The sequence below is a fragment of the Anopheles stephensi genome, chromosome 3 (assembly GCF_013141755.1).
Source record: "Anopheles stephensi strain Indian chromosome 3, UCI_ANSTEP_V1.0, whole genome shotgun sequence".
NCBI classification, from domain to species: Eukaryota; Metazoa; Arthropoda; class Insecta; order Diptera; family Culicidae; genus Anopheles; species Anopheles stephensi.
The window spans coordinates 63,273,678-63,298,967 of NC_050203.1; the positions used below are offsets into that span (position 1 = coordinate 63,273,678).

At 43.7% G+C, this 25,290-nt stretch overlaps 1 protein-coding gene across 2 annotated transcripts in view; it reads right to left on the reverse strand.

Moving 5' to 3' along the window:
• LOC118509871 (RNA pseudouridylate synthase domain-containing protein 2-like) overlaps positions 1 to 24,414 on the reverse strand; it is a 174,573-nt gene extending 150,159 nt beyond the window's left edge. The window contains exon 1 of one of the 2 annotated variants that reach the window (XM_036051098.1): positions 23,972 to 24,414. In XM_036051098.1, the coding sequence (XP_035906991.1) occupies positions 23,972 to 24,199 (228 nt within the window). In that variant the 5' untranslated portion in view covers positions 24,200 to 24,414. The remainder of the gene's footprint in view (positions 1 to 23,971) is intronic. The other variant, XM_036051099.1, reaches the window with a different exon arrangement.
• Positions 24,415 to 25,290: the final 876 nt, after the last annotated feature.

Consider the following 25,290-nt stretch of genomic DNA (forward strand, 5'->3'; position numbering starts at 1 on the left):
CCCAAATTATGCTCAAATGTAGACTTGATGTAATTAATCTCACATTTACACAAAGAACACCCCGAAAGAAAGACCTCCATAAAATTATGTTCACTGTGTGAAAAATAAAATTTATATATTTATAGAAACGATTGAAAGAACTCCCCTTACTAAAACGTTCTTACACTAAAGGTTAGATTAGGACCTTGAGAACTCACAGAGCTTCACAAAAAAAGCTTCTTTTATGCACGGCCCAGGCAAAGAACAAACGGTTTTCGGTACTTATTCACATGAGCAGTTTTAATTAAGCCATCAGCAGAGCGAGAGGGAAACGAATAGACATTTTTATGGTCCCCCAAAGTCCTTCTGGAAAACTCAAGCACGAACTAATTCTTATCCCCCACAGGGTCGAGCAAACGCCGTGGAGCGCTGTGAAAGCGATGAAATGTACCACCCTGTGCGACTTTTTTTACTCGTTCGTTTTAGTCCAGGCAAAATATTTTTCACCCCCTTTTTTTCTCCTCTGGACGGTTCTCAAATGTTTGCATACGTGTATGCAATATGTCTGCGACTGGAGGGGGGACGAGTGCAAAGAAAAAAAAACGAACGAAAACAGCATGGATAGGCCCACTTGCCTATGATAGCCTATTCGTATCTTTTATCGTTCTTTCGCTGCAGTCCCATGTTTCATCCTTAGCCCCATTGCCTTAGTGGTTAAGCCGATGTCATCCAACGGTGAACGAGAACAAACGCAAATCTCGCCAGACGATAGTGTTCATAAACACCGAGCCCACCAGAATCCAGACTGGATTTCCATGGGGGAGTCACAAAACGGTAGACCAAAAAAAAAATACGGCCACCAGCAACCAGAAAGGAACGGAGTCAAGGCGAACAGAGTTGGCTTAATTACAGGAATGTTTATTAAAATATTTAATATTCGAGGGACTTAAGTACGAAACGATGACAGCCCGAGGAAAAAGGACCACAAACGGAAGCGAAGAGTTGGTCATGAATAAGGTTACCGACGAAAAATATCTGCCCAACGATAGACAACGATGGACGACACATCCTAGGCACGATTGGGTCAACGTACACACCGAAACACGTCTGAGGATGCGTTCTACTCACGTCAGGAGTATTGAAAACTTTGGGCAAGCTTATTGAAAGCTTTCGGCAGACCGTACCACAAATATGCCTACAGCTAGAACTCGGAAATGTTTCCTAGCCAGAAACTTCACGTAATGTCCAGTGAAAAAAAGACAAATTTAAACACAACTCTATAGGAAACATTAGTCGGAGCTTTAAAAATTCTTAAAGCCTTTTCTCTGAACACAAAGGGGCAGATTCTAAGACATTCAAGGACATCAAGAGAAAAGAATGTACACTTAGCAAAACAAATTACAACCACCACAGACGAGAAAAGGTAGAGTGCCTCTATTACAACACATTGAAGGTTTTGCTGGAATTTAGTGCAATCTACTTGGGCAACAACCTCACGGACAAATCATTAGAAGAAGAAAAAATAGAAAATGTTGCCACAACAAATGTACCAACCGATGTGTTCGATATCAACAAAATGAAACGTAGGGCACTGTTATGAAGGTGTTGTACAAATATATAGAGACCGTGCTTACTGGGTATAGCAATTGGAGCAATGTTGAATCCGCAGCCGGCAAGACGGTTGAGAATGTCTCAACCCACATACTGAGATCTTGTTCAATTTAACCGTGCGATTAGATGGCGTGAAAAAAATCCCATACACATCCCGTACGAGAACTGTAGTCTGTGGTTAACGGCGGCAGACTGATTGAGCTGTAATTTTCACTTACCGCACACAAGCACTTCCTCTGGTAGAATCCTTCCAATATCTTCTGTGACAGCATAACTTCCAATAATACATTCAAGTCTGTCTCGGATGTTGAGCACTCACCTGAAAAGAGAAATTGTTTTAATGCAGTAAGATTCATACATTTCTTGCATACAAAAATTAAAATTTGACATTCAATCTTGACACTGCGCCATATTATCTATACATGCATCTGAGTCATTCCAATAATCCAGCACCTTGACTGGAATCCATTGTACATTCACCTAAAAGTCTATCTCCTCGATTCCGAAATCACATTCCAGAGCTTGCTAGGGGTGATAGGCTTATGCAGATGTAGGAAATGCTTATTAGTCAAATCAAACGTACAGGAATTTGCCACCGTCATTTTGAACATTAATTTTTGCACAGACGCGTACGCTTCACCGTCGTTCATGGGTTTAAATCAGTGACTATCGGGAACAGTCAATTAAGGCACTGAGATTTCTCAACCCAGTAAAGCCGTAAAGGAAAAAAACACGGAACCTAGCAAAATGAAGCTGAATTTAATTGAAAAAACGTACCCAACTTCGTATGCAATTTCTGCCACCATGATGAACACTTCAACACTAGCACTGACAATAACTTTCGCACCGAATATAATTCGTACCCAATTGAATTTCTAACACCATGATGAACACTTAAATACTGACACTGACAATAACTAACGGAACTTTATTCAATTATAACACAATCTATTCGCGACTAGCGATATGCTTCGACTGAATTTTTACAGAAGAATACTCTGCTTTTAAATACCGAATTGGAGACGGTCGAACCAATGACTACTATGTTTTAATTTTTAGTCGTAGCCTACTGCGGTATGATCGAATTTTAATTTTTTTTATTCATTTTTTTACCAAATAACTCACGGGTTGCTTTAACGTTGATCAAACCAGAAAAATAATTGGTTGATTTATAGGCCTTTCGCTGTCGAAAATTTTGCTGTTACAATTTCCAATCTTCTCCTTTTTGACAGAAAATTCCATGCTTGGTGTGTGATCGCATCAATGATATAATTCTACTGGCATCCCCCAAAATGGTCGGGATGTTAGACAATTCATCCAATTTACAATACATTCATCCTGCCAATGAAGTCACTTAATTGTATTCAATTAAAGAAAATACGACACTAGAATTAAACACTCCACAAAGTTATCTCTCGTACCAAACATTACCATACCTTCTTACCTGTTTGCGTCATAACTTTTACCACTCTACCAATCTACACTTCGAGGTAATCGCACTTTTCTTTTTTTGGAAATTAACTGATGCACGATAAGATAGTGCATACTATGTTCCACTCCGTTGTAGAAACCTCACCTAAGCGAGGCACAGTGTCAAAGTTACCGAAGCTACTAAACTCACACCAGCCGGACCAATCAAACCTTGAGGCAACACATCCCAAACGTTGCCGTAGATAAATAAGCCTAACAATCTAATTTGACTAGACATCAGATTGGCCCGATCAACCTCCTGGACAGAATACCTTAGGTCGTCCTGTAATGTAGCAGCCACAAGCACAAAAAGCAAAAGCTGCCTCCTAACGATAGAAACAACCATCGCAGGTCGGTACTGTGCCGGAATCGGAAATAGAACGCTGTCCTTCGTGTGCTGCCGCCCGCAAACGGCACGATAAACATCTTTATTGGTGAATTCATATTCCTGCCGTGCGTATATTTGCCTACTGGCATTTGTGTAATCAGTAGAAAATCGTTACCGTTCTGATGATCCTGGCAAAAGGAAGTCATCGAAAAGCACGGCTGGTTCGGCCACATTACCAAAGCCCGAGCCCGCTATGACTGACGTATTCATCGGCGAAAGTTTTTCTCTTCGTAGTTGCACATTGTTTGTTACAGCCGATGCTCCGTTCGCTGACAACTGACAGTAACGGGTTAAGTTTAGATTAATATTTCTGGAGCATGATTAGTTGGAGTTGAGGAATAGTTTCGGTTGGGGAAATAAAACCTACATTTGCCGGAAACGAGAACACAACACATCAATTCACAATTTATTAACGTATCTAGAAGTTTAAGGCAAACCTATGAGAGGCAGAGAAATGTAACTAATATTAAAATAAAGGAATCGCTTTGTTCATACTTTCGGCGTTGGTGTTCCAACATTCAGAATGCTTCCGGGTAAAAGTTTTATTTGATTTTTATTCCTTAAGGAATATTAACACTTTGGAAGTGAAATACCAAAGTTCTGGTCCTTCCAAACATTTTCCAAAACTTCCAATTCACTGGGACGATTAGAGAAGAGATAACATAGATAAGGCATGTGCAGAATAAAACCGAAAATCCCAAGTACCCATCCATTCCTCTATCAATTAACTGACTCATTTAAATTTTTCCCTCACTCGCTATCCCGCAAACTGAAACTGGGGAGTTCACCTGACAAAAGGAGCAACCACCCAAAATTATACATACACTTTTTTGATGGTGATTAATGCCCTTTTCGTGCGACGTGTGACGCAGACAAGCAAACAGAAAAGGCGACCCCCCAACGGTTGACAAATTATTCCCGCAATGTGTGAACTTGGAATTGGTGGTAGATTCGGAAACCCGTTGAAAGAATACGGTTTCGTATGTGTGTGTGTGTTGATGATTTTGTATAAGTATACTTGGCAACCACATCGCACAGTTACGATGTGTCCACCCAGGGGTGTCCAGCGTTATGAACGCTTGATTAGACACAGCCGATGAAAAACAGAAGCGAAGAAGCTTAAAATTACAAGGTGCAAAGGTGGGAAACGGTTTTGCACTTTTCCCGGGTGGCTGCCCGACAGAGATAAATTTAAACAATTTAGTTGCTGTTGGCAATTTTCCAACCGCAAAATTGTTGCTCAATAGTGCAGACCTTTCTCAAATGGCGCTTTTTTTGACCGACGTACCAGTTTCACGCACATGTTCGCGTAGACGCGTCCTGCAAAAAAAAGTCATTACATTAAGTCACACCTTAGCAATCAATCAATCGCACCAATCACGGCAGTATAATCGTTCATTTTAATCGTAACACAATTTTTACACAAACTGTTCATTAGCAGCAAGCGGCGGGGCGAAGTGTATCGGTGCAAAAACCGTTTTGGGGCACCGGCAAATAAACCGAACCAATAGCACCACTATGCAGCAAGCTTAAATAATCCGATTAGATTAACACAAATGCCCTTCCGTCGATAGCAATACGGACGCCAAGCCGAATACCATCATCGACAAACGCATCGGCACCAGCCCTGCTCACAAACTATCACTAAATAAGGGCAGCCTGCAGTCAATGCGACGCGCACCTTCGTCAATCAGGACGACGGCCACATCACCGGGCTGTGCCGTGCAACAACCGAATGCAGTGCGCAGCAGCCCGCCGTGTGCATGTTCCATCACGTCCATGTCCAAGACCACGGCTCTGGTTTGCAAGATCCCGTTGACAGATCACAACGAATCAGCGATGGCAAACGGTCAAACATACAGCGCGATGGCTTCCGAACGGCATGTACAAACTGAAGCGTAAAGTAAATGTTAGTACGCACTAACAAGATTAGGGTGCCCCATAACGCACGACCATGCGCCACACATGCCGTTTGCCACCATGGCGACGCATCAAACGAGTTGTTGTCGGGTGTATACGGTAACCCGTTTTCATCACGTTTTTCTTTTCATGTCGCTTTGCACTTCAATTGCGTTTTGCTGCTGCTGCTGCCGCTTGCCTCATGGCTGGTACGCATGGTTCCCAGAGCATTCGAATGTTTTATCGAGCCAGTCGATGATGTGGCCGTGATAGCTATCCCATAACGGATCAGCACACAGCGCACACTGACCTTGTGCTTTGCTGTTCCGAGCCGAGCCGACTGTTTAACCAGGACAGCTTTGCGTACCATGCTGAGGGACGAGCGTTTTTATGCAATCTAAATATCTAAATAAATAAGTGCACGTGTTTTTAAGGCGTTAATTTATTGGAAAAAATAGGCAAAAGCTAAGAAAGAAATGTTTGATTTTAATAAAAACAAATCAAACTGTTCGCTGGCGTTGGTATGTACTCCGAAAACATAAATTGTGTAGATAATTCTTAAAAATAGACAACTGAGCTAATCTATAACCGATATAACTGTAATGAGCTAATGATAAAGAACATTATAGAACGTAAATTTAATATAACTTAAATATAAGTGATAGCAATACGACCTAAATGAGAAACGAATAATCTGTAAGATGAAAGTCGTAGCGACACCAATTTTTCAGACGGCAGGTAAGACTATCCAAAACCTTTCTAGACTGTTATCCCGTACTTGGAACCAAATATACCAGCTAGCGGTCAAACCAAGTAATAAAAGTTAAATATGGCAGTCCAGAATCTCACGAGATTGCAGAGCTATAGAAGACGAAGGAAATGCTCACCACAAGGGTCTATGATGACGTATAAGCCAATATTAGTCCAACGGGATAATCAGCTCAAGAACCAGAATACCATACAAAATGTTCGCCAAACGCATCAATAACTTGCAATATCGTTCGACAAATAAATATGCCAGAGTTTAACGAGTAATTTTAATGCTACTCTAATAGCTCGGGGCTACTCGACCCAATGCTACTCGACTTGGGGCGGTCCGGTGGCCGAGGCGACAGCGGCGCCGGTCTTCACACGGCAGGGCCGGGGTTCAAATCCCATCCAGACCGCCTCCCCGTACGAAAGGCTGACTACTTTTCTACGGGTAAAATTAAGTCACAGAAAGCCAGAAATGGAAGGCCGAGACCTCTCGAGGTTGTAGTGCCACAGAAGAAGAAGAATAGCTCGACAATAGATCATCCACAAAACACCACACAAAAATTAAAGTCTGGAACCAACCAACAAAATAGTGACGTCCATAATAGTGACGTTGCAGTGCCGCTGGTTCGCACAGCGAGCGTCGTAATCCACTTGAACACTCCAGAAGCGCAAAGCGAACCGAGTGAATTTTCGCTGGGCGGATTCCAAACGAGCCAGAGCAGCAGATGGCTGGCCACCATACAGTGGAGGCATACTCCAGCACCGATAGAACCAAGGAGCAGTAGAGCGTCTTGATGGAGACCAGGTCCGCGAAGTCACGAGCAAGTTGTTTAAGCAAACCCATCAGCTAGTTGCCCTTGGTGACGACGTGTTCGAGCTGTTCGTGTAAGCTCGACTTCTCATCGAGGAGCACTCCTAAATCTCTGACACAGCTTTTGCGGACAAAAGTAAAACCGTTTAATGTATGAATCTAGAATACTGAATCATGAGCTTATCTTGTAAATAAATAAATCCTGAATTTGATTTGAAATTCCCACAAATCTATTTTTTTTAATGCTAGGTTGACTTGTCTATTTGAAGGGTGAGGTAAAAAAACTGATTGAGAGTGATCATAGACTCTTCTACCAGAAATCCATTGTCCACAAGTTACAACGGCGTTGAACAAAGGGTGTGTATGCTGCAAAAGAATGCAGGTTCAATGGCCGTCTCACACAATACGCTATAAACTATTTAATAATTCATCCTATAAATAACAGGCTTTGCTTAAGAGGGTGCCACACACACACACACACTCACATTACGCAGAAGTTCGACTCCCAACAGACTCGGCATGGTTCGTTCGCATCAATCATGCACTCGTTAACGCTTCATACATAATTACGCTACGCATAACGCACAAGTGGACAACAATTCTGCACATTCTGTCCAGCACCGATGAAACAGAATCACTAATGCCAATGGCTCAGCACCCGCACCGGTCCCGGAGATTCACGTGTAACAACCATTTTTCAAACACCTCTTCACCTCGTCTCCCTGGTACGCACATATCTTTAACCCTCTCCCAACCAGCAACCGTATTTGTTGTCCATTTCTAAGGCCTGCAAGCCTGGTCCCAGGTAAACACTATGTACTGAACCGTGCACGAATGTGATTTTAATTGTTATGCTACCCACCCACCCGATGCACCGATGCAGCTTCGTTTGTGATCTTTCCACCTCGACGCATCCGGTTGCAGCATGCCGGACGGATTGGTAGGTGTGATTTCCCGCCGAATGCAAAATGTCCCATTCTTCTTCCCAGCTGCACTCACCACACTAATGTTGATAACGCGAGTACACATCCGTGAAACGCATCCCGATTGCCGATGATATCTAACCGGCACAATGGAATGGATGCAGCACCTACGCTAATGGGCAGTGAACGCATCACTAGATGAGGGCAGCAAGGTGACAATTATGCAATTACGCATCGATAAACAAACAGTCGACTTTTTGTTTACGCATTTGATATTGGATGTTCGGGTAGTTAATGGACGTGTAATGGGACATTTGCGAACATGGTATGTTTATAGCCTAAAGCACAAGCAGCACGCGGCATTTAGCCGAACACAACCAAAACACACCACGCAGACGTATTTTGAATGCTTATCTTTACCTTCTTGATTAGCACTTCCTGTGTGAACTGTCCTTTCCTGAACTGTCGAAGCAGTAAACAGCACGCCTGTTTCGCAAATGCTCCCGTGATTGATTTACAGTACGTTAGGGCAAGTGCAACCGAAACGGCATAAAGACGACACACACACACACACACACACACACACGATTCACCTAATTGCACCGCATTGAGTGCATCGTTAGCCACCGCTAACATGTAATGTACCTTACGATGCACATTTCACTGCACAAAAGCAAGATTAATTAGATCATTTGCAAAATCGGCCGCTAATTTCTGCTGTTTCAACGGAGTACAGCGCGACTCCCGCAGAAATTAAAGCAACGCCAGTACGTGAGGACCAGTTACAAGATGAATCATTATGTTTATCTCTTTTCTAAGATTGTTTGTTTTTACAGTTGGCTGGGTAAAAGAAAATGAATGAACATACAATTATAATTGAGTGATACATCCTAGCTAGCCTGGGATAGGAATCTTCACGAAACATTAAACCGATTAAATCGAGCTTAATCGATCGAATGATGCAGCGCAAAATACTTCTTCATGGTATCAAAATGCATCACTTACACAGTCTTTTCGATTGAGTCACTATTTTTCTATACAACTTAAGCCACGATTGTGGAATAGCACAAGACCATTAAGGCTATTAGTCCTCGTACACATGAGTGGATATGGTACGGAACAAGTTTATCATCAACATGAACTATACCCAAGATAAATAATTCTTTTTCAGGATTGATTGATGTCATTGGTTTCAGTACTCATCTTACTATGCTAATGATTATGGTGCGTTATTCGCTTTGAATAGGCAAGGCAAGACCGGATATTGAATCCTATCTAGATCCATACTGCTGTTAAGCATGGAAGCTGTATAAATCTCAGTGAGCCTTTATAGTTGGTCTTTGAGCCAAGACGAAGAAAAAGAGGAGCCCCAAGTACAGCAGGATAAAGTACCAAGGATCATAAATAAAAAGTTTATGCTAAAATATATCATTTAGCATACAACATATTTCTAGTATCCTCATACAGTGACGTGATACATTTCGTTCCAAGAAATTCTACTACGAAAACAAAATTGATTATCATACCACGTTACACTTGCATTCACCGTCCAGCAGTGTGCAGCCTTCACGTTGTGACGTTTTGCCGAGCGTTCCATTACCGGTTCACGAGCTCAAAACTCAATCATTTGCACCCAACATGCAAATCCATCATTCAACTAGCAGACAGCACCGACTGCTTGCATGTTGCTGCTGTCTTTTTATTTGTTCCCTTCATCGCACCACATTCAATATTCGTTATTCTAATGCCTCGAGTCATCGTGCAGTCCGAAAACGATGAGCCAATAGTGCACCCACCACGCTGCTCCTGCTGCTGCTGCCTGGTCAAACATGCCATCTCGAATGCATAGACGCATGCAAAAGAGCAATTTTCTGCTACACTACACTCTCTCTCTCTCTCTCTCTCTCTCTCTCTCTCTCTCTGTCTCTCCATCGTTTGGGGATAATGTAAAGGGTATGGGCGCAGTTCTTTAAACGAAAGCTAGCCAGCTTATGTTTCGTTGCATATTTATGAATATTTTAAAATATTTTTAATATTGATTTTGTTAAATATTTTATTTTAATAGTCTTCTAGATTAACAATACAATACCAGACGTTTCAAATTTTTTAAATCACTGAGTTCCACACGTTTACTCCAATTATTCAGAATAATCATCAAGTCCGTAATGCCGCTATCGTACTTATTCCGTCATTGATAATAGAATAAAAGTTCTTAATAGGCTCTAAACAGTCAGTTCTATACCCAACCATTGCCAAGTGTTTTCAATACCTCGTGCTAAATATTATAGGACTGTTAATGATGCTCCTCAAGTGGCTCCAATCAAGGATACATTTGTCATGACATCAGCCGATCAATGCCGCACCGAGGAGTAAACCTTACGCCAACCGTCAAAGCAAACTCCCAGTGCGCACAGAAGTCGCGTGTAGGCACGCAAATAGGCGCTCCTGTCAGATGGGTGGAAGGTTCAGGCTTCTCGATGCTACTTGTGAATGTGAAAAAGGACACGGAATAAAAGGAATTGCTTGTTAAAAGTTCTATTATCGATTTAATTTCTCGCAAACATGTCAATCAAGTGAAATTGATTACCCAGAGATTGCAGCATGCAACCAATTTTGTTCCTTTGCGTGGTCATTGTTTCTAATCGATTGCCGTCTGCGGAATAGAAATAGGGCAAGTAATACTAACATAGAATGATGCTGACATAATAACAATCAACCCAATACAAATGAAATCTACTCGTGGATAGACGAGACAAGTGAAGAAGGCTTGTTTCTTCGTTTAAAAAATAGAGTTGATAACAAATTTAAATAATCCTTTCGCTTCTGCACCCAAAATCTCTTCGTTATCATTATCTCAGCTCGCAGCGAGCTATTTCTTCATCCATCATGACGGTCCCGTGCAACCAACGATGTATTTAACGATCCGTGTGTACTACTAACCCATGGTGCAGATTTCGACATCCTTCGTCGTTTTACACTGCCAAAACCCAAATACAGCTACGTTCTGTTGCTCGCAGCAGTAATGCGCCACTCCCCGACGGCGTTGATGCGCTCCAACAATCGGAGGGAAATTGATATCCAGTTTCATTTTCACTCCCAACCAAACAAAACTTACCACAGCCCGTCCCCCGTAACACAGCCGCCGTACAACACTAAGGAGCGAACGAGCTGTACAGAACAACCCACAATGCCGGCTAAGCTGCCTTAAAACTGCCACCAAGTCCTTCGCTAAACAACCGTTGATGATGGTAGGTTTGGCACGGGCGCAGGCACGAAGGTTTTAGCAGAAATAAAATAATGTTTTCAAAATGTTTTCGTTCCATTCCCGGGGCACACTAAAACACATTACTCAAGTCGAAACCCCATACCGTTGCACTCATGCACCCATGCTCGGCGGTGTTGGCCCCGGGTCGCACCTTCATGTGCCTTGTTCCACAATCAAGCACCGACAGAAGCGTCTAATGCGGCCGTGTTGCGCCTCCTCATGCCACACCGCTTAGCGGCAGCCTCAATCATGTGGGCCTGCTAGCTGGACTTTGCAACAAAAACCAAAAAGAATTCAATTTCCCCAGAGTTTGCATGATGATCCCTGTGGCCGGGAAACGCCGGAGCTTTCGGTTCTTCTTCCAACGGGCGTATCCCGTTCCCGGTCCCGTGGCCGTGATGGACGACAGACGTGCTGGGGGCCACCGAGCAACGGTTCACCAGCAGCAAACTCAAGCAGCGTATGACCTCGTGTGGTTTGCACCACACCAAAATGCCATCGAACCATCTCGCTATAAAACGAAACGCGATGACGAAAGGCAAAAAACCCCCCACGAATAGCACGGCGAAACGCGAATAAACTCTCCACTGACGGGAACTGAGAAAAAAAAACCATTTCCGATGGTTAGCAGAGACTATGATTTTCAGACCGGATTTGCACAGTTTTAGCGGTACGATTTTGTCGAAGGAAATAGAAAATTGGCTTACCATCTTGCCAGTTGGACCACCGTCATGCCGTCGGAGCCCATCTTCTGGCAGATCCTCGTAACCGAAGACGAAGGCTGTGGCGATACCAGTCTTCTCTGCACCTTTCCGCTTACGGGTTTGCTCTCTGCCACACTGTTCCTAATCGGAGACACGAAAATCCGCCAGCACTTCACGGAGTACATGTTCGAATCAGAACGAATCAAATCAGCAGTGGTTTTCGTGATTCTATTCGTTTAAAGATTGTCTGTTACTGTCTTCCTTTCTTCCCTTCTGGACATGTTTCTGCTCCGCTCGGTGCCCGACCGCAGCCCGATAACGGAGCAAATTTGTTATGCATAGAAAAGTTTTCAATTCTGATAGTGGAAATGAGATCCAGTAATGTGCTATCAAGTGATGTGACAAGACAGCAGAACGCTGATAATATCAATGACATGAGCTAAATTTCTTCATCCAAACGATCGTTTCACTGAATATAAAAAGTCGCAAACGCTTAGGGAACTATATTTTCCAACCGTTACCTCGAACTACTTGCTGCTTTCGCCAGAACTCCGCTCAAAAAGCATGATTTCACCGGTTGATGCTGCTCAACAAAAACCGGTACACATACCCAAATATGCTGAGATGGTAGCATTCATACTTAGAACTATTAAGCTTTCTAATATATCGCCGTTTTCCACAAAAAAAAATCTTTGATTCATCAAGGAAAAATTTTGTAAACCAATCAGCTCATCTGTCACTTGCCGTAAAGCAATTGTGGGATAGAAAATCTGAACCACCGCTCTGAGGATTTCGCAACTTTAACAACCCCCAGTCTGTTGCACTCATTAAACCATTAATTATCACGTATGGCAAGCTGCTTGCCCGGTAAAAGTGCTACTGACATTTCACCCTGATGTGGAAGCGTTACCTGTCTCGTTAAGAAATTTTGTAAATATCAGCACAAACTGTAACAACGCATCCAGCATCTTCCGAATCAATGCCACAGTGTACGGTTTAACCTGCTCAAAAGCTGCCATCTACCATTCCGGGAATGCACGAACGATGCGAATTAATTATACCGACATTATTTGCAAGTTCAGTAATCGTGTACACGTACTGCCAACTCCGCACAGCATCCAATCCACACACATACAAACGTTTCCAATTACTTCAATCTACTCCGCCACCTCTCCAGCTCTACGGCGCTCGAGGTGGTTTTCTTGAAGAAGAAGTAACAAAAAAACAACAGCAACCAAACACTTAAGTGCATGAAATTTATGGTCCCGAAAGTACGTTGAACTCAGCCTTTTTAACGAGTTTTACCCGAAGGCATAAAACACACACCTTTCAACTCGGTCCAACTAACCGGTCAGCCCCATATGTGATCGAAAAACGGTCATGCATGCCTGTGTTGGCGCGTATGAACATAAGCACGCATTTCGGTGCTATTTATACGCCACATATGTTCATCACTCACGCGGCCAGCGATTGCAGGCCTCAGAGGCACCCCGAGGACGACGGATCAATGACATTAGTGACAACGTGAAATTAGATCTTTGCTGCACTTTTGTCGCATTCCCGAAGCGTCCCAGCAGCCCCGAGGGCTTGTGGTGCTAGCTGGCAGGCCATAAAATAGCCTGCCGTTGAACTATTAATCCATCGAGGTTTATAACACTGCCGCTTGGGTAAGAGCGGGAACAAAACAAAAAATACAAACGATCTTTGTCTGTGCAGTTTAGGGCACGATCATCCCGAATGCGGGAGGGATTAATGCTTCGGAATGGGGGTTTTCTCAACTCGCTCGTTGGGCAATCTATTGAAGTTTAGCTTTGTACAATCGACCAGTGGCGCATACTGTTCTATTTGAGGGTTTACGATTGTTTATCTATAAATAACGGCGTATCAGAGCACCATTTTCACGAGAAGCACATTAAAACGTTTGGCAAAGACGTGTTTGACAGGCGCTAACTTGTAGGACAACAGCTAAACAGGACATATGAGTAAATTTGGTGTATGATCGTAAAACGTCCACATGAAATCATGAGTATATTTTCTATCGTTCTTGAGATCCATATTTCGGAAGAAATTAGCAATGTTCAAGCCATTTCTAGATTCTGTTCAAGATGAAGTAGAGCAGCTTCAGAAATCTTTAGCTCACTTTCACTTCACGACTGAAGTATTTCACTCCTATCATTGATGAAGAACCATCATTTGTACTTGAAAAAGAACCTACTTCTACTTCCAACGAAACAGATTCCAGTTCTACCTGTAAATGTCCTTCTTCATCGAAAATACTTTAACAAAGTCTTATTTTCTATCGTGTTGTCATAGTAAAGTAAGCTTTTAAAGGACGAACTATTTCTTTCACAAAACTTCAAAGGTTCTTTCCCATTTGCATACGCAATCTTCACACCTATCCGTACGGGTTGTTCTATTCTGAATCGGGACCTTTCCCTAACACACGCCACCACAAAGACCTTTCACATACGATCCCCTACGTTTACTTCTTGATCTAATTGATACGCATCTCTTCCGATTTGTAAGGAAAATACTACTGCTGCTGCTGGTGCTGCTGAAACACAATCAGCTTAATGGATGAAAGATTATACGATTCTGCGTACCCTTGCCTTTCCAGCAGGACATAATTATACACACAGCGGCGGCCGACCTTTAACCCTTTTCGCATTACATACAGCCTGCCCAACAGCAAGATCGCAATCGCCGCTACCAAGGTAAGAAAACCCTTTTTAACAGAAACTTCATCAGACAACGTTCGGCATACTTCCACTCGCAACCGAGCACCGCATTACGCTAGTCCCGCTAGCGGGGAACAAAATAGACCAAAATCCACCGCTACTACTTGCTGCATATCCGTACGCAACGATATACTATACAGCCCGAAACGATAGCTTCCAGCGGCATTACCCTTCCACCAGTGCTTAACAAGCTCATGTTACTTCATTATCACTACGTTCCTTCGTCGGGAAAATTCTGCCCAGAAAAGGATCAAAAAGAAGGTCGCATGCCCTTTCGATCTAAGGTTGTGCCATCGAGAGACCGAGCGGGTTAAGAAGATTCTGCGTCTTCGGAAGATACCGTCGCCCGGTGGATATAAAACCAATTTCAATTAACCTTGGCTCATTATACTCCAATCGGCAGATCCTTCCAGGTCTGGATAAGCACAGCGCAGAATAAACGTGCTATCGAGGTGGGAAAGAAGTTCAACAGCTAGTGCTTCGTTTGCAACACGCTTAGATGGCGTATCATCGACCCACTGGGGTCGATCTCGAACAACGTGTGCAATTAAACCACCAATAAACACTTGCTCACTCACAGCAAGCGACACACACACACACTTTTCACTATGACATTGTTGCACTCGTCTCGGCATTTATGATTTTCGCAGCACTAAAGCTTTAACGAATAAAAGGGGGGGAAAGCCAGCCAAAAGCAACGACTGCACGACACTAAAATTAGAATGACAATCAGACGACTTCCAAATTCACACCATCTATCTACTGCCGGCGGTATGGTGTGCGTCTGGCGTAGTTCGAACGGTCGTATTTGCCGCACTAAACTTCGGTACTTGTAAGCCTGGCAGCCGGTACCAGCCCCGGTCATAACGTGATGTGGTGCGTCTCTTGACGGCCATAATCGCCACCCAAATGGACGTCCACGGCAAGACAACGCGTTTAACGAGCGTTTGCGACATCGGTTATGCACTTTTTGTCATCCTTAAGGGACAATTGCAAAAGGTAAGGGCCGGCCGAATAGTGAGAACCCCCCCGGGGGCGGCAGATGCTACCGGTTCCATCACATACGCTCCGTTGACGCTACCAACTAGTCAGTCGCTCCACCGTCCAATTCGAGCAGTACAGCTAAAATTAGATTGAACACTACCAGTTCAGTTTCCATAGTTTGCACGCATTGATGTACGACGAGGTTTGGCGGCGGTTCCAACGCGACTCGCCCAACGATTAATATGATCCACCGGTTGCTAAGCTGTGCCGGGTATGGTGCGTTGCTGCCTGTCACTACTATTTGCCGCTTACTTCCTTATCGGCGCAGAACGGGCAGAAGAAGTCGAACCAGACGGCTGTCTGGTGTGGGGGTCTGCAGCTAGTCGCGACGCTGCTACGAAGACAGACAGCATCACAACAGGTGGAAGATGCACGGCTCGAGAGGGAAGATTTATTTACACTTCAAATTTGAGCTCATCCCGCTGAACATCCCCCGACGGGCTGAAACGGTTGATTATTATTGCATTATTTGTGGCGTTTGGAAGCATTCCTAAAATAATACAATTACTCGAGCAGCTTTGGCTCGGAACCGATGTACAACACTACACTGTAATGCATCGCGTCATGTGTGCGTCTTTCATTAATAATTGTGTACGTTCAAGATCGTTCGTGCGCTCGGCTTGAATAAATAACGATTGGCGAAGATATTATCTTCATGTCCCAGTTTATTTGCAAAACTGCTTTGGCAACACTACTTGACAGACCTTTAAACTACTGTGACTTTTGATACTTTCTAGACAGCAACTAATGGAAGATTTCTAATAAAACCTGACATACTAACCCTTCTGAACAAAGTATCAACCAACACCGTCGCTCTCGTTTTATTAAGCTATACTACGACTGAAAAGGCATTCTCGAGTAAATTTGCTCATCACTTCACCTATGCACCACCGGCTGTGATGTGATTTATACCAATTGAAAGGCAAAAGCCCGTTCCGCATCGCTCGAGATAATCAGAAAACTAAATCCCCTTTAGCTTGTCCGCGACATTACATGCACTTGCGTTCTGTAGAACAAACCCGCCGCTTACATCTCGCATATTATCACTCCAAATTGTCATACTCGATGGAAAATGCCATTCAGACGTCGCGTGATACGACCAACTGCGGCTCTACACACAGCTGAGGTACCCAGACCGGTGTACCGTATCTCCGAGCAGACGCGCGCTTGATCCCGGGGCCGGGAAAACATAACTTGGGACGGTGCTTACAGTAAAGGGCGGCTTACTTAAGTCTAATGAGGCACCGGTGCCGTAATACTGGCGTGTAGTTATACTAAGTACCTTTACAGGCAGCTCCTCGTGCTACCACTGCTGGCGGGAGAAGAAAATCACTGCAGGATAAAAACTATTCACCTTTTTCACTGGAAACCGCGACATTCAGTCGCACCAGCTGCTGCCTTGACCAGCTTTCTCGCCCGTCAGAATGGTGCGCACACGCCCGGTAGGCGCCTTACAATTTCTTAAGGAAGTGTAACCTAATTAAAATTAATTGAAAAGTAATTTAAATTTGCTTTTACTGTGTGTAGCAACGCGAGCCTGGGCGCGGGTTACCTTATGATGCTTCTGCCTGTTAAATCCACTAATGCCGGAATGTGAACACTTGCGTGGAACGAATGCAAATTTAAACGAAGCTTGCACAAATATTGATTTTTGAGCCGCAGATGCTGGCTGACTTCGGCCACTCCAATATGTTGACGAGAAACAGAGGGAGAAATCGTAGGAACGCCCATTCGTGGTTGATATCAATGATGAAATCCAGATAACATGCCATCTAATCAAATCACAGTCGTAAAATTTCACCCGATGTTTAAGTTGAACAAAACTTTCTTGTCTTCAAATATAAGATTTTTATAGTAAATATAAGAGTCCTAAAACTAGTAGTTAATGTTCAACAGTTCAACTCTAACAGGCTCCACAGCAACACAAGCTCAGATCATCAGATCGTTTGCAGCAAGGCAGCAAGATGTACCCTTCTTTCCGTCCGATCGATAACTGTACGGTCAGCTCTTTCCCTGGACCAACTATTATTCTCTGTATGATTTTAAGGACCAGCCGTGCCCGTGTGTGCGCGCACCAGTGAGTCCTTTGGAAACAGGACGTCAAACTCCGGCTGCGAATGCTAACCGTTTATTTAAACACAACATCATTGCATCACCGAGAGCAGGCGAAAAAACTACCCGTACGGTAAGCCTATTTTCCACAGCACCATGCCAGAGGATCCTAGAATCGAACAGTATGTATAGTGCGGAGGAACTAACTCCGTGCACGACAGTGTAATCCGCGGTTGAACGCTTGTTAGCCATTTCGCTAAAGGGTTACCCATCGCTATATCCCGACCCATTGAGGGGAAACGACCATCGTCAGCATGTGATAATACCGTCGTCTGTGTTTCATGCTGTCGGTGGCCAAATAGTCAACGTCAGCTATTTAACTTTTGGGCAGCCCAAAAACCACTTCTTTCGGTCAGCTAGGGAGTGTGGAAAAAAAAGAAGGAAAGTTCTACACTCGAACATGTGTACACCGTACCTCGCCACATCGGTCTTAGGAGGCACTAAGCTGACCGTGGTGCAGAAATATTGCGCTCTATTACCACTCAATGAAAGTGAGCAACTATGGGAGGGATGGGTTTTGTTCACTAATTCTACCAAATGCTGCTAATACAAATACTCCACTGAAGGTCATAAATTTGAACAGGCCTTTAAGAATCACACTTTCAGGTTGTTGCTCTTAAAGTTCGCAGAAAACACTTACAGTCAAACGCCTCTCAAAATTATACTAAAAGTGAATGATTCTTAGTTAAAATTCAACTGTCCCGTTCATTGGCAACAAAACCCATAACATCCCAGCCGCCAGGACCCATTCAAAATGATTGCCCATCCATTGGCCCGTTCATTGTGGCGAAACCATTTTTATCTCATTTCCACGTTTGTTCTACCACTAACGACTACATCCTGGCTGGTGTAGTCCGCACCGAATTTCCCGCCGCATCTCAAAAGTCGAGCTGTGTGTTGTGTAAAGGGTTTTGCTTTGATGCAACCAACCTCCATTTACATAATTTCATTGCTTCGGTCTGGTGCGCGCGGCTCGATTGGGGCCAGCAGGAAACGGAAAGGTTGGTTGGCATGGCTTCCAGGCGTTGACGGCTATCTGGCATACTAATCGAAAGCCGTTAGTAGCATTCCGTGACAAAAATGCTAACCGAGCATCATACGCAATATAAAAACATTAAATGATGTTTGATGGCGGGAAGATTTCATCCCGTCTGGGGGGATCGTTTTGTGGTTAGGGGGAGCGAGATGCTCCTTGGGGGCAGCTAATTATTACTTGCAATGGCAAATGGAGACAAATAGCAAAGTTAATTAGGCTCAAGTGGCGGGGCACGGGAAAGTTTGCTACTAGACTTATATACCTTTTCTTGGAGGACATAAGTGCACGGGAACTTTAAAGCCGCTGTGCTGATTTGAAAATGTTGACTGCCCGTTACACATACACTTTGGTCTACACCAGTGTTTGCGTTGATTAAACTATAGTCAATACCGACCCCGTCGATCGTGAAGGAAAAATTGCACAGAAAATATCTTCAGGCAAAGCGATTGAAAGTGAGTTTGCACGGTCATCCTCCTCCTTCAGCAAGGATAGCGAGGATTGGTTTGCCATTGGAATTCTAACCAAACCAAAGGCTTATCCAAATTGCTTTCCGCAACGCTATTTGCGCACCCGACAGGGAAGACCCTTTTTTCCCGGCCCTCGCTAGCAACCAAACAAGGAACAACGGTTGGCTTCACGGCTAGGAGGACTCATCGTGCACTTGTGCTAGCTAGCTTGTTGGTGTGCTTTATTTATAGCCTTCTGGTGCACCGTCAACACGTTTAGCTACGGCTGGTATGCAGCTGTAGAGCCCTACTGTCCACTGCGAATCTTACCAGCGGGCAGGGTGCACTTGCGGGAGTACAAAAATCTATTTCCACCCCAAACGGACACCGAGGGCCACACTCTCCAAGGACAACGGTTTTGACATTCAATACAGGCTCCACCGTACTTGGCGCGCGAACGTTTTTCGTCTTCCCAGCCTGTTTGGAAACGCCATGCCAATCGCCACACACACACGGCGACTATACGAAGCCAACTCAAACCGTCGGGAATGAATTCATGACCAGGGACCAGTGTCATCTAAGTCTTTTGTATCTCTCTAAACATCCTGCCAGCGTCCCGTCCTGTGTCGGTTGTTCGATCCAAGCTTGAGAGTCGGTGCAACGGTGTTGGGCAAGAATGTGAGGTTCAGTTTCATCGCGGAACGGGCATGGCTGCACCAAGTGTTATAGCAAGAAATGGTGATCTTTGTCCCAACAGACACAGTGAATTGGGAGTGACGGGATGTGAGTAATAATAAAGATTTTAATATTTAATATTATTTAACATAGAAAGAGAGTCGTGTCACAAAATGCATCTCTTCGAGACTAATTTGTACAGTATAAAAATCTTTATTTTCTTTTCATTTATTAACTGCTAGGTTATGTTCTGTTAGGGCGATTAATTAAATCATAAAAAAGTTAGAGCATCAAAATGATATTGAATCGCTATCCTCCAACCTTAAGCTCCACACTGTAGAAACCCTTCTACCGTAATGGAAAACACACACACAGCGAAACGCAAAAAAAGGCAACACGCTCCAGCTTCCGGTTTCAACTGGAAGCAAATTTACCGCTTCCATCGATCACACTTCGAATGAATAGCGCAACACGATGCGACAGGTTCCGATGGCGAAAACTTACCTATCGAAACATCTTCCCTCCGACATCGCTGCTCAATGTCGGTAGATTTTATGACTCCGACACAATCAAACCGTACGCGGCCTCCCGGAGAGTCCAGCGGCCGAGTCTTCTTGTTGACTAAATTTTCAAACGCATCCGAAACCGAACACCCCAATGGCGAAACCTCCTTAACTTGAAACAAGCGTTCTTCTATCGGCGTCTGGTGCACTTTGTAGCGTGTCTCTGGTTTACGATTGAACCATTGGCAATCGATCTTTAGAGACAGCATTCCACTGATATCGAACACTGGCGGCGGTGGCCATTTAAACCGAAACTGATCGCAAAATTATTGCCAAAGCATTGGGCCCCCTTTTTGCCGGTCCGCATGCAGGGGCAGGACGACCATCAAGAGCTTCTATTTTCGAGACAGCCAGTCGTCCTCAAGCGCTGTTGATCTCCCGAGACACACCCGGACGGTAGCGGAGTGGTTCATTTTTCAAGGCCCATTGGGATTGTTTTGATTGCCTTTTCCGTTCTCGGTTACATTTATGTGTTTCGTTCGTCCATCAACAACACCCCAAAAGATTGGATTTTTAATGCAGCAAACTCGAACTTCACCGCTGTTGCCTCACAACCCAACCAAACAGATCCAGATCTTGTTTTTGGTGCAATAAAAGTTTTAAGGATATCATTAAATGTGCCTTAAATTTGGAACCATTAATAGTTTACAGTTTTGAGATTCCGGCGTGCATTAGTGAATGAAGGTTTTAATGTTTTCCCGATTGCTTCCATTTATTAAACTATTCTAGAGCAAACAGAATTCAATAAGCAACTGTTTGTTGCGCAACCAATTTCCAGCGCAACATTGTAAGGAATCTTCTGCACCAATGCTATCCCTAACCTAAATTCATGTGCACTCTAATAATCCGTCATTTGTCGCTATTTACGCAGCACCATTCTATCCTGTAAGTGTTTGAAGGAAGTAACATAACGACTTCAGGCGCAGCCATAAATCATTTAGAAACGCACTACACAAACCACCGCCCATCAACACCTCCCACGGTCGTTTAACATATCCATAATGCTTGTGCAGCGTGCTCACCCCCTCCATTTCCCGAAAGCCAGCTCAATATTCCTGTAAAAGTCCATTAACCATCCTTAATGTCCAACTGGACCCCGAGCACAGTCACGTTCCACCTGAAACAATATGCATTCGTTAGCGTACTTTTATGCGCCTAGACTGTCGGAGCACGGTCGGACGGTAGCTGACGAAATGCCTATTTAAACATTATGGCACCGAGACGCATTCAGCACGAAATGGATTCCGTTTAATTAGTCTCTATTTCTTAATTACACGTGCGGTTGACCCTTACCGTCCTAGTGCTAAGCTTGATTCTTTCTCTCCCATCCAAACGTATATCGGTGCCCTTTTATGCCCTGTCCCGTTCCCGTTCTTTGGGGCGAACTTTATTAAAAGTTACATGAAACAGCTCCCAAATTACGCCCCGGTTGCTTCCACCACGCCACGGAACGGAACATTTTTGCACCGGCCAGCAAACATTTTGCAGCCAAACCAAACGTCACGGCAAACCTGCCGAACCGGTGATGGCTCCATCTCTTCTATTGGGATCGGATTTAAACGATCAATTAAATAAATTTTCCACTCGTGCGAAACGAACCGCCCGAGATGGGGTGGGATACGAGGTGTGCTCCCGAATACGGGACGAATTCATCTCAAGAAACGTTGTTACGTGATTCGTACCACAGGGCACTAGGGCAAAACCGACCGGCGAGCGCCGGTTTACCGCCGGTCCCATCGGTCACAGCCGATGCGAAATGCTTTCACTGAACCGTTCCTAATCAAATGCGGTTACCCGGGATTTGCCTCACGCATCCGCACCGGACCTTCCTGGTAAGAAAATGAAACTTTCTTATTAAAACAATCTCCGACACAGCTTCGGCTACCGTGTTCGTTCGTAGCCCTGCCATAGCAAACCTGCCTTCGTTCGTTGTTTCGAAGACACAGCCAGCACTTACATACTCGATCTGGCGATTGTCTGAGAAGCATTAATCCACTTGAGAACCCAACCCATCCTCCACAGTCTCGGAACCACCCCCCCCCCCCCCCCCCCGCTTTTGTCGTGTTACCTATGTTGTTTGCTGTTTAAGTATTGCGACAGGATGTGCATGCTATGACTGTTCTTTCAGTTTAATGGCGGTTACAGAACCGAGAAGGCAATCTCTTCCAGTATTTTAATTAAGAGCACTCTATTGCACAATTTTTTGTCTGCAAATTTACAATGCATGATGTAGTAAAGTAAAATAGAAAAAAGTTTTTATAATAAAATAGAGCACTCAAATGCATACGTGTTTTAACATTTTCATTTCTTTGTGATTCAAACAGTATGTCATAGTATAAAAGTATAATTCGTATAATAAAATTCGTCGATTCTAGCCAACCTAAAACAGATCGAAAAAATGTTAAGGTAAAATGACCTGCGGTCGGGTGTTGCATAATGTCGCCTATTCTAAAATATAAATCACCGCACCCTATCATCTCCTTAAACATAGAAAATAGAGGCTCCTCTAATTGCCAATCCTTTTCTTAAGAACGATAGAAACAAGCGTTTTTTGTGGTACCCTTCAGAAAATGTACATCTGAATATGAATTTAGAACGATATAGGCTGTCAACATCGTACGAAACGAGTGATAATCCAGCACACGCCTTTTATCCCGAGCCCGACCCGGACAACGTTATCTGATGAAATATGGGTTCGAAGCTGTAAATTAATTGTAAACAATCTCGTCAGCAGATGTTGCCACACCAGCCGTCGTCAGATCGCCAGACAGACCAGCCAGCCAGTCCAGGGTCATTCGGAGCGGTCTAACTTTGTCGAAGTACAATGGTGCCTGCTCAGCACTGACAACAGACAACAGACTTGCTGAAAGACAGAATACACGACAGCTTGCGTCAACATGATAGAACTTTGTCATGGCTCGTTGGGTGGCGAAAAGGATAATTGCATCGTCTGGTGCTTCGACCATGCCCTTCAGCCATTGGGTTTGGGTTGGGGATGATAAAAAATATATCGTCATATGAGTTGAAGGATGATAATTTCTGACCTATTATTTGGAATCTGTATTATCATAGGTCCTGTGACTGGAGTGTTGACAGCATTACGGAGGATTAATTACAAACTGTTCTCAATAATTTTCTAATCGTTGCACAATGCGGAAATATCAAGAGAAACAGGCATACACTTTTGGGTATCTAATGCGGCCTTATATGGCTATTTCTACAATTTGAGATATTTAAGGAATGCTTAACCCATGGTCTAATTTCGTTGGTAGCAAGATGTTGCAAACGAAATGTATGTATTTTAAGATTTAAAATAATTGTTGATAATTATACTGCCACAACCGCAAAGCAAAAAATATCGAATGTAGTGATTTTAGTGATGTTACGACCAGTCGCCAGATAATTGAATAGCATTTATAACGTAGATCTTCAGCAACACGGCCAGGCCGTTCCACCAGAATATTATAACGTGGATCTTCAATAATCATTAACTTCAGCCCACACATATTAAAACAACAAATCAGCGCAGAAAACCATGCCGCTTCACTTACCTCAGAAACGATTACCTCCTCGAACCAAACGACCTCCTTGCCGGCATCTTCTTCCGTTGGCGGTGGTGTGTAGCACCGTTGTAAGACAACAATGTTTTCCTCGTCCACCGTACTGTAATGCCCATGCTGAGTTTGGGCATGGCGTAAACGTGGCTCGGAACTCGCCGGCAGCTGTGCCACACCGTCACATTCCATCTTTGCTTCCGCTTCGTTCGCCGGTACACTCATTGTCACTATTATGACTGTTCTTGACGATTGATAGAAGCTTTTGATCACACTATACGGTATGCAAAACACTTGTAGTTAATAAAACCCTGTATATTCGTTGTAAACCGTCCGAAAATCAAGAAAGTTTTTGTTAAAAACCAGCAAATGGAGCACTCCGCGATAAACCACACCACAATGTTTGTAAACAACACAACGATGTGAGGCCGCGTGATTTTGACAGTTCGCTCGCGCTCTCTCGCTCTCACGATTTTGCTTGCAACGAGAGCTGAGGAGTTCGTTTGACATTCTCCGCTATATTGCTACACTCGTTCGAATTTTTCTCGTACGATATTAATCTCAACCGGCCGGTGCATGCTCTCGTAAGCAAACGGTGTGATTTAGTACAACAGTTACGACGCTGTTCTTATGTTAAGACAGATAAAGCTGGTATTGTTCACTGCTTAAAAAACATGCCATATGTTTGGGTAATGATTAACTTTGATTTAACAGGGTTACTGTAGATAAAGCGAGTCTTGAGACTGTAGAGCGAAAAGCAAAAGTTTAACGAAAAGCTGTTTTTCTAATGTCAGCAATGTTCCACCAAAAAACACGTTCTAATAGGGTTTATCTGTTCCTACGATCCTACGATTTATGTTAAACTAGTGAAAAAAAACTGTTAAAAGAACAATCAGCAACAAAACAACTACGTAAGTGAAACGTTGATAAAAAGATTGCGTATGAGGTTATGATAATACTATTTAAATACTTTACTTTTTCTGCACAATATTCTTCTTTACTTTCCTTCAATACTACAAGTTCCTGTAGAAAGCAAATGAAAGATTGTGGATAAAATCAGTGATATCGAAGGATACATATGGCAGCAGGTATCGGTTGATTCCGGCCCTAATTAAGTAGCCACATAATCCACCACCAAAAAGCGCTATAGTACAGGTCCGTTCAATCAACAAATCAGAAACTTTTTTCCCTGAGAAACAAGAAACAAAAACAGCACATTTCGTTACAAGAAGCTGCATCAATGTGCACCGCACCGAATATAGTACCCACGTGCGCTAAAGCATTGCCTCACGCTTGCGTCCAAATTCGTACATTAC